The sequence below is a fragment of the Callorhinus ursinus genome, unplaced genomic scaffold (assembly GCF_003265705.2).
Source record: "Callorhinus ursinus isolate GAN/ISIS: 27379988/994484 unplaced genomic scaffold, GSC_fseal_2.0 scaffold6, whole genome shotgun sequence".
Taxonomy (NCBI): Eukaryota; Metazoa; Chordata; class Mammalia; order Carnivora; family Otariidae; genus Callorhinus; species Callorhinus ursinus.
In genome coordinates, this window is record NW_027397068.1 from 17,772,994 (window position 1) to 17,784,187 (window position 11,194).

At 42.1% G+C, this 11,194-nt stretch overlaps 1 protein-coding gene across 1 annotated transcript; it reads right to left on the minus strand.

Moving 5' to 3' along the window:
- Nucleotides 1–1,684: 1,684 nt before the first annotated feature.
- NDUFAF4 (NADH:ubiquinone oxidoreductase complex assembly factor 4) lies at nt 1,685–10,113 on the minus strand. Its single transcript, XM_025862837.2, has 3 exons — nt 9,894–10,113; nt 9,266–9,369; nt 1,685–3,767 (listed from the first exon to the last, which is right to left on the minus strand). The coding sequence occupies exons 1-3, from the start codon at nt 10,102–10,104 to the stop codon at nt 3,480–3,482; spliced, it is 603 nt and encodes a 200-aa protein (XP_025718622.1). The 5' UTR covers nt 10,105–10,113; the 3' UTR covers nt 1,685–3,479.
- Nucleotides 10,114–11,194: the final 1,081 nt, after the last annotated feature.

The window sequence follows — 11,194 nt, forward strand, 5'->3', positions numbered from 1 at the left end:
CCACGGAATTAGTGACCCACATGCTCTGAATGTAAAGCTTTCGTTTTTATACGGGGATTTAGATCTAAGTGCTTCTGATATTTCATCTTTTCTCCTAACAAGTAACTCAGTACTATTACTCCTAAAGCAGAAGAAATGGAGTATCCAGATAAACAGATATTCCTTCTCTCAAAGTGTTTAATGGATTGGTCTTTGTCAGGACAAGCAAGATAGAGTAGCTATCAAGCAATGAGTGATGGCTATTTAAGATGCATAAAGCTCCTTTAATCCTTTATATGTGCCCCATTTCTTACAGATTTTCAACTTGCCCCCGACAAACTATCTTAGAGCACGGCCCCAGTTCAGGGTGCTTAAAGCTGCTTCAGTTCAATACCTGCAGTTATGGGTACAGAAGCTTCCTAATCACACCACCACTAATTGTCCAGGGCCCCACCCTCTTTTTCTTGGGATTATGGGTGTTTAAGGGCATGGAATAGATATGGAGGGGATGTCCATGAGAGGGGCCATTCCTGAGTGGTTAATGGCGAGATGTCCTTCAAGACCTCCGGTTAGTGCCTTTTGTGGTTAGGATGACCACACCTAGTTTATCTAAGACATTCCAGTTTATGCTATCACCCCTATTGTCCTAATGCAACTGATGCCCTTTTCACTTTCAAGTGTCCCAGTTTGGGAATAAATGATAGGGAAACCCTGTTTATTGTAGAACTTTGCCACATCTACCCACTTGGGCAGCTTTTATAGGCTCTCTGGACCTCAGTCCTCCTGCCCACCCAATAATTAACCTTCCTCCTCTCCTAACCTTTCTAATGCCAAATCTTTTCATCTCCAGGAATTCTTTCCTCTTCCCTTCTTCATGCTCTGGAGAGCTTCTCTCCTTCAAAGCCACCCTATCTCCTGCTCCTTCCTTTTCTTCACAATAACCTTATGTCCAGACACTGTGGCTATTCAATCTGCACAGATGGTCAGCTCACACTGAACAGTCTGCTGCCACACTAGTCATTACATATTTTTTAAAAACGCCCCTGACCTAGAGCCCATCAACAAAGGCATCTTATTAAACGAGTCTGTCACAGCAGAGAGGGCCCAGACATGTTGTTCAATGATTCTCATATACAGTGGGCACGGAGTAGTCCCGCACCTTGAGCGCCATCACTTAATTCTTACAATCCCAGAGGGGTAACACAGTAGAGCATTTAGGAGCACAGGGTTTTGAAAATAACCTATTAAGGTTTAAATCCGGGTTCCAACACTTACTAGGTAATCTTTGAAGTTTAGATCTTTGTGCTTCAATTTCCCCTGTAAAATATGGTTTATAGTACTTCTCTTCCTACTATTTTATTTATTTATTTGAGAGAGAGAGAGAGAGAGAGAGGAGAGGGGAGAGTGTCAGAGGGAGAAGCAGATTCCCCGCTGCACAGGGAGCCTAGTGCGGGCCTTGATCCCGGCACTCGGGGATCATGACCTGAGCCGAAGGCAGTCACTTAACCAACTGAGCCACCCAGGCGCCCTAGTCATTGCTTTTAAGATGTTCTCAATTATTACCCATTTCACTTCCGAGATCACATGGCTAATGGCAATGCTGAGATCTACACCCAGGTTTTCTGAATCTAAACTCCATGCTTTCTGTGACATCACTACTACCCAAACGCTCTCCATACAATAAAGAGCAGTGAGAGACCAATAAAAGATTTGGGAAGTACTTTATTTGATCATGTGACACCATATAACAGCCAGATTTACAGAAGCCTAACCACAGTATAGATTTGAATAGGGAAGATGGCTCAGAAATAGCAGTCTTAGTAATTCAAGTACTGACCTTTATTTGACAAAGGAAAGCAGTTTTGATGACTAATTTACCAGAGTTTTAAAATGCAACTTTATGCAGTTGTTTTCTTAAAAGAACTGTTTTGAACCACAATAAACAAGGTACAGTTTATTCACATAGAGAAACTGCTGCTGAAAACATGTTTAAAAATTCCCATCTCAGTCCATTTTTCCCTTCTCAGCATTGCAAATGCTTCATTCCATCATCATGCTGAATTCCTCAGCATCTTCCAGACCATTTCCAAGGGAATCTCTGGGAAGTAGCAAATGTCTGCCTTCCTTTAGAAAGACACAGATAACCTGGAATTTTTCTTACCACATTCTCCAATGTTCCTACAACTTGCACTTTCTGCTCTTCTGAAATAAGCTTCTTTTTGGCACAGCAAAAAAAAACATGCCACGAGGAATCTGAAAACCTAGATTCTGGGCCCAGCTATGTCATAAACGAGATAATAATCCTAAACAAGTCATGAAACTTCCCCAGCCCTCTGTTCTTAACTGCAAAAAATAAGTCATATTCTTTCAGTCCTTTATTATCATTTATCCTCACAGTAACCATTAGATTTAAATAAGGCAGCATTATACTCATTTCATAGAGGAAATTCAGTCTCAAAGAGGTTACACAATCTACTCAAGATCCCACAGGTGGTAATACGACACAGCTAAACTTCGATGATCTCACTCAAGACCCTAGCACTGGTACACACTGTACTCTTTTAAGTTGGTCCAATGGATGAAGCAGTAATTTCCCAGGTCCCTTCCAATGTTCAAATTTTAAACTTCTTGCCATTTTCTCCTCTCTTTCAACCAGCATTTAAATTAGAAAACATATATATAATTCGTCACTAAATTTCATTTACCATGGTTCTGTGATTTAACCCTTTACAATTTTCTTATATTTCTATATTAAATCCAGAGAAGTGACTGTCCCACAACTACCTGCCTCTCTGAAAGCTTTTGGATCTACCTGTTGTCAAAACAGAGATTGCTAAAATTATGTAAATACCAATTCCTTTTTATAATTTTAAGAAGTTATTCCATACTTAAATAAAACAGTTCAAAACAAGAGAAGTCCTCGCTCTTATTCCCTGTAATAATAAAATGTACTTTCTATTGATTTTGTATCCACTTTCCTGCCTGCTTTCATTTGGGAAATACTGTTATCCTACCTCGCTGTCAAGTCTCCCCTTCCCTAACAAGAAAAGATCACAGTCCTAAGAGTTAGGAAAACTCTTACTTTCACAATTCCATAGGAAGAATAAATTAACCACCTAAATTGGACGGTGAAACTTTCAATGTTAAATGAAATATTCAGGACATTTCCCAAGAGGCCATATGACCAGTCTAAAAGCTGATGATATGATTTGCCTAAAATTACACTTTAAGTTTTTTATCATAAATTTATATATATGCTGATTAGGCTTGCTGATATTACATATGAACATATACCTAAACCAAATTAAACTTCACAAGAAACAAAATTCATTCGATCAGCAATCCTGAAAACTCAGCAAAGCCCAATAAATAGTACGCTCTCCCAAGAAGGGAGCTTTAAACATTCATTAATTTGTATAATTTAACATGCTGAAAACGAGAAACTAAACAGGGCATGGGAACGGGGACTACATATAGGAAAAGTAATTTCAAAATTTTCTTCATTTTGATGGTATTGCTTTCTTGTCTTCAGGAGGCAAGATTCTGACTTCAAAAGTAACAAAATATTTGAGAAGGGATTTTACATCTTTCTGTTCTAGATAGTACTCTTCTGCTATTTTCTCAGCAGTCCACGTTTCCGGATAAAGTTTATGATTATTGAGAAGTGTCAATGCCTCTACAATGGATATTTTGCCTTTGGGAATGTTCTTGATACTTATCATGTTAAAGTCACGGCCTTTTGCCAATCTGAACTCCTTTGGCTCTTGACGTGTTCCACCATCTTTTACCTAGTATCAAAAACAAAAACAAAAGTCTTTCAAGACAAGAGAGAGAAAAGATTTGACATCTCCTTCCACGCTTCTCAAATCCCCACTACTTCAAATAAATACTACACATGCTTCTCCAAACTACATTTTCTCATTACAATGACACATAGTTTGATGGTACTTTTGCCCCCCTGCCATTACATAACTATAGCTCAATCACCATTAAGAAATTTAGGTCGTTCTAGAAAATAACAACTGAATGTATACCATCCACTCACCGCATTATTTCATGTATATTAAAGAACAACAAAGGGGCGCCTGGGTGGCTCAGTCAGTTAAGCGGCTGCCTTCGGCTCAGGTCATGATCCCAGAGTCCTGGGATCGAGCCCCACGTTGGGCTCCTTCCTCAGTGGGGAGCCTGCTTCTCCCTCTCCCTGCCACTCCATCTGCTTGTGCTCTCCCTCTCTCTATCAAATAAATAAATAAAATCTTAAAAAAAAAAAAAACAAAAATGAATGGATTAGATTAAAACTGCTTTACAAGGGCAGAATTCTGATGCCCTGAGATCTTACTCGAAAATCTCCACTCCATTTCCTAGTTTTGTATTTCATATTCAATGCCTCCAAACACCTTAAATGAATTCAAATATTGCTAGAGATCCCACCTTGAGAGAAAATAAACTTGTGCTTCCAATACCCAACAGACCCAAAACAACATATGCATACCTATCTTTCCATCTGTCTGTCCCAACCAAGTGCAATCCCTGCATTGTGCTCTGTGTGTTGTTCATTACTTGGCCATGCCGATCATTCCTTTTTCCTTTTTCTTTCAATTGCACCCTGCCTACTGCTGCTATTTGGTCAAAATATAAAAATGCCATAAGTCACTACCTTTTAAAAATGCCCACCAAGGGGCACCTGGGTGGCTCAATCGTTAAGCGTCTGCCTTCGGCTCAGGTCATGATCCCAGGGTCCTGGGATCCAGCCCTGCCATCGGGCTCCCTGCTCAGCGGGAAGCCTGCTTCTCCCTCTCTCACTCCCCCTGCTTGTGTTCCCTCTCTCACTGTGTCTAGGTCAAATAAATAAATAAAATCTTAAAAAAAAAAAAATGCCCACCAAACCTGAACCAACACTTCTTTTATGGCCAATTTCCTTCTTAGTTGAGCCTTCAAGATAATTGATATCTGTGATCTCCAATCCAGGATTAGATCTCAATGCAGAGGACAATTTTTAGGCTTTATATGACTCACGAGAGCATCTGATGCTGCTGACCACTCCAACACACCCATAATCATCTCTCCCTTTGGTTTCCATGACACTCCTCCTCCTAGGTTTCCATCTGTCTCGCCAGTGGTTCCTTCTTTCTTCTTGTAGACTTGTTTTCCTTCAGCTGCCCCCTGAAGGTCAGCGTGCTCCAAATTCTGGCCCAGGCCCTCTTTTTACTGTTTACATTCTACTGAAGTAATCCCACATACCCCTTGGGCTTCATTACTACCTATATGTTAATAACTTCCAAAAGTGATCTCAAACCTAGACCTTTCTTCTTACTTACAGATCTAAATTCCCAAAAGTCTAATGGGCATCTTTACTTGGATAATCTCTACAAGCACCTCAATGGGGCATCTGGGTGGCTCAGTTGGTTGAGCATCCAACCCTTGATTTCGGCTCAGGCTGGGATCTCAGGGTTGTGAGATCCAGCCCCACACACTGGGCTCTGCACTCAGCAGGGCGTCTGCTTGAGGATTCTCTCTCACTCTCCCCCTCCCCCTGCACACGCATGTGCATACACGTTCTCTCTCTCAATAAAAAACTTTAAAAAATATTTTAAAAAATTCTTTAAATCTACGATCACCTCAAAATCAACATAAAACTGAACTTAACCCTTTCCTCTGAAAATCCAATTCTATCCCCATATTCTCCATCTCCCGTGACCAGTATCACTTCCCTCCATATTCCATTCCAAAACTTAAAGCCTCTGTTATACTTGACATCTCCCTCTCCCTCACAATCAAGGACCAAATCCTGTTGATATGACTACTTCTTCTTCTTTTTTTTTTTTTTTTTTAGATTTTATTTATTTATTTGACACAGAAAGAGAGCAAGCACAAGCAGGGGGAGCTGCAGGCAGAAGCAGAAGCAAGCTCCCCACTGAGCAGGGAGCCCAATGAGGGCCCGGAGCCCAATGAGGGCCCCGATCCCAGGACCCTGGGATCATGACCTGAGCCGAAGGCAGACGCTTAACCAACTGAAGTTAAGGTGCCCCTTGATAGGGACTTCTAAGTCCCTCTTAAACCCACATTCACTTCTCTCCCCGTCATGACATCACCCTAGTCCAAGCCAATGAATCTTGTGGGAAGGGCTACAAAAGCCTCCCAGATGGTGTCCTGTGACTGAATGAAATGCATTTTGTTCCCTCCCAGCCCATTCTGAAGCCAATCTGATGTGAAACTCTTCAAAGACTTCCCACTGTCCTCAAGATAAAATGCAAATTCCTTAGCACAACAAATACGGACCTTCCTGACTGGGTCCCTATTACCTCCATCCTACCCCATTTCTCCCAAACGTATTGTCAGGCTCTCCCCTGACTGTAATGAACTCTTCTCAGAGGCATCACACACTCCTACCTTTACACTGTTAACTTTGATTTGAAACACTCTTCCCAACTTCTTCACTTTCCAAAACTCAAAGCCTCTCTTAACTTTACATCCCCAGGTAGTCCTTCTTCTACTCCATATCTACCTTAATTCAAATTTCCCTTCTGATGAACATTAAATACTGAAATTATGACACTCAAAAACTTGATAAAATTCAACATCCTCTTTTGATTAAGACTCTTAGCAAATTAAAAATAAAAGTCTCAAATGTGATAGAGGTATTTTTTAATCAGAAACCTTACCATTTTATTGTAATTAATGCTGAAACAGCAGAGGCACCCTGTGTGAAGGAAGAGGGCAGAATACCAGCTTTCACTGCTATGCTAACGCTACACATAAAAGTAGTATAAATATGAGAAAGGAAAACTGTAATTCTATGCTGATGATAGTATCTTCAGAGAAATAACAGAATCAACTGTAAAACCAATAATAACTTCGCAATGTGGGTAGCTGCAATACAAAAATCACTCACTTTTTGACACACTGGCAATTAATAGTTTAAAAACTTGGGGTGAAAAAAGATCCCACAGTAACAGCTTTCCCTCTATCCCCCAAAGATTCAGTAATACAAAGATGCTAATTCTCAAATTAATCTACACATTCCAATTACACTCAGAATCCAAACCAGACTTATTAAAGAACGGGACAATTTGAGGGGCGCCCGGGTGGCTCAGTCAATTAAGCATTTGACTCTTTGATTTCGGCTCAGCTCAGGATCTCAGGGTTGTGAGATGAGCCTTGCATAGAGCTCTGCACTCAGGGGGGAGTCTGATTGAGAAATGCCACCCCCAAGCTCCCCCACACAGCACCCCCCGCCACCCTGCGCTTAAGCACACGCATGCGTGCTCTCAAATATCTTTTTTTAAAGATTTTTTTTTTTTAAGATTTTATTTATTTATTTGACAGAGAGAGACACAGCGAGAGAGGGAACACAAGCAGGGGGAGTGGGAGAGGGAGAAGCGGGCTTCCCGCGGAGCAGGGAGCCCGATGCGGGGCTCGATCCCAGGACCCCGGGACCATGACCTGAGCCGAAGGCAGATGCTTAACGACTGAGCCAACCAGGTGCCCCTCAAATAAATCTTTTTAATTAACTAATTAAAGAACCTGACAATGTGATTCTCAAGTTCATCTGCAGGGGAAAAAAAAGTGTGACAAGAGCCATGAAACTTTTGGGGAAAAAGATATCAAGACACATTACAAAGCTCCATTAATTAATATAATATGATCCTAGTGTTAAAACAGAAAAATAACTAGAACTGATGAATTCATAAACAGACTTGTATGTATTAGCATTTTAAGTGAGTGGAGAAAAGACTGGGTTATTCAATAAATTGTATTTAGACAACTGACCATCTAGGAGAAAAGATCTCCACACACCAAACACTACATTTACTGCCAAATAAAGACTTTAATATAAAATATACAGTCATAAAAGTACTGAAAGAAAATACAGAAAACCGTTTTCATGTTAGAGTTGAGTCCAGACTTCCAATACCATGAAGAACAAAAAGGCCAACATATTTGACGGAATTCTGAACAGCATTAAGTTAAAAAGCCACGCAAAAACAAATTATTTGACATGATACCACTAATGTCTATAGAGACATCACAAATCATTAAGAAAACTAGGAACTACCCAAAAGAGAAAAGGGGACAAAACATAAACAGGTACTTCAACTTTTTCATTGTCGTTCCCCCATGCGTCTTTTCAGACTTTTCCTAATACCCCCCATAAAATTTTAATACCACTGTGTATCTCTCTATGTATTGTATCTATGTAACTGTATTTGTAAAAACTGTTAAATTTTTTTCACTCCCCAAGGGCCAATTTTTGAATGCATGATTTAGTATAGCATGAGAAACAACAGTTGGAAGTATTATTCAACACCTGTTATTGATGGAAGTATTCTCAACACAAAGAACATGAACAGCAACACTTCTTTTTTATGGGAACATCTGGTGATAAATGAACCCTATAATTGCTATTATACGCAACAACTCACAAACCTTATTTTACATGAACTTTATTTCACTTATCTAATGAAAATTATATTAATAACTCTACCTGTGCAAACAGTATTGCCTATGTAGACAGAGTACCAGAGAACTTTAGAATGGAAAGCAATCTGGAAGTTGTCATTGGCACTTCTCTCTCCTTTAATCAAACTCTTCTCCCTACTTAGAACCTGCCTGCCCCAACAAACTCATCTAGTTAACTCTGACTCATCCTTCAGGCTGGGGCTTAAATGTCACTTTCTCAGAAGCCACCCCATCCAATCACAAACAGGTCCCTCTACTTGTCCTTCACAGATGTATCAGTAATTATGTACTTATGGCTGCTCATCTGTTTAATCTGTGTCCCTCACAATATTCTAAGCACTGAGAGCAAAGAGTAGGTCTGCTTTGTTCATAACTATATACAAAGCACTTGTGCGTGGTGTTTATATACAGATTTACATATAGGTTCCGATTCCCAGTGTATTCCGTCATCTCCCAATTTTTACATTTCCTAACTGAATATATCTTTAAAAAACAAAAACAAAAAAACAAACACCAACAACACAACACTAAAGGAATCCCTCAGATTAGAACAAAACACTGAAGGATAAGAAAATAGTATTAAAGCCTTCCTTTGGTGATTCAAATGACAACCACTAGAAGTACTTTATCAAATCCTATAAATTGTGAAATAATATCACCACTATGCTTAAGTTTTGCCAATGCACTGTAATCTGGTCACAACTACACTGACAGTTTTAAACGTGCAGAGCACTCACTCTCTTTTACTACCTACCACACTTCTCTTAATCGTTTTCCTGGAGCACAAAAAAGTTAAATTACTTATCTGAATTAAAACACACACTACCTGCACAGAAGACACCGGATCTTTGGAATCAACATACACATCTTTTAGTAACGACAGCAGTTTGTCATCTTTTCTAGCAATTTCTCCCTTAATTTCTGGATGGCCTATGGAAAGAAAAAGAATGTCACAATATTAAAACCAAAGAAAATTTCCACTAAGATCCTAACACAACGCAAGACAGCCACTTTTAATTTTTTGTTTAATAAACAATCACTCGGACAATACGGGAAGTATTGTACATGTCAATCAAAATGCTAGGTCGGGCTCGGCGTCCATCGTTCTGTGAAGACACCCATAGTGCACTTCCGAAGAACATGAGGCCTTCCATTTTGGGATTCCCTGCAGCAAGGCGGTGGTAGACAGTAAAGATAAGAGCCTCGAAGGGCCGGGACAGCTGGGGCAGCGGCCGCCGTCTCCGGAACTATCAAGTGGGCTGAGCCGTCACTCCACCGCAGGCGCACTGGGACTCTCTCAATGTCACGGCCTGGGGGCTCCACCTCGCCGCGCTCGGCTGACGGGTCATTGCCGCCGACCCCGGTCACCCCTGCCACGGGACCAAGACCCCCCTGCGCCCAGCCCGCCCCGGGAGCCCGCGCGCGGAGTTCCGACGTGCCCTTGCACCACTTACAGCTCATCTGCTCTCGCAGGAGGCTCTTGGTGGAGGGGTGCCTGGGAGCGGGAGAGGGCTTCATCTTGCTGATTTCCCGTTCCGCCCGGTTCTCTAGGTTGAAATTCCTGATTGCGCGAGACACCGAGGCCCCCATCTCCTTACAACATGACGTCCTCTGCTTCACGCTGCACGTGGGAAAACACCGGCGCTGGCGACCTCCGGGACGCATCGAGCATGCGCACCGTGGGGTCGACCCGGCTACACGCCGGAAAATGTGCGCTAAATGCGCGCGGCTCGCCCCCTAGCGGTCGGGAGGGCGCACGCCGCGTCTCCGCCCTGAGTGTGTCAAAGGGAGCGCCTCCCTTGTGGGCGCGAGGTTTGCGCCCAACTTTGGTTGCTTCCCGCGAGAGGAGGCGGGGCTTAGGCTCCGACCCGCGGTGGTTCTCACCCCTGCAGACTCGCGCACTCGGGCGGGAAGCTTTAAAACAGTGCCAGGTTAGGCTTCACCGCAGACTTTGGGATTTAATTCCTCCGGAGTGAGCACCGCCGTTGGTTCAAGCTTTCCACGTGATCCTGAAGTTGCCGGCTGAGTAGAGAATCAAAGTCGTAAGGAAACTGACCTTGAAATCCTTTCATAGGTCAATGTAGCCAAAGAAAAGCCAATAAAAATGGAACTAAGTGCACCAGGATAAGGGAAGGTCCTAAAATCGCCCTTTCCTGTTTCCTGAAAGGAAAATAATGAAAGTGTATTCTTTGGGGGCGCTGGCTGGCTTCCAGGGTGCAGTGTGGGTCTCTTGATTTCAGGGTTGTGGGTTCGAGCCTCAGGTTGGGTGCAGAGATGACTTAAAGAAGTAAATCTCCAAAAAAAGAAAGTGCATTCTTTCGCGATGAGTATCTGTTCTCACTCTTTTATATTTAAATGCCCTCTATGTTCCTGTGCCCTTGCCTGATGGCTTTCTGGACTACCTTGTTCTCTTTTTCCTAGATCTTTTACATTCTGCTCTCCTAAGGCAATTTGACTTGATTGTATTGATGTGGGAAACAAAGGCAAAAGAAAAATTATTAAATTTCCTTACGCCCTAGAGCCCACGGACAAGTCCTTGAAACAGGCGGAGTGACATGCCTCTAGGGACTCAACTGCCTCCCTGTTAATACTTTGCTAAGGGCAAAAGGCAATCCTAGCCTGAACCCCTCCCCCCACCCCCAGGATCCTGTACGTCTACTTTAACGTATAAATTTCCTTTGGAAACTTCCTTTATCTCTAACCCCCCCCAAGATGCATGTTGGCAATCAGCCCGCAAGCGTATGGCCCACCGATA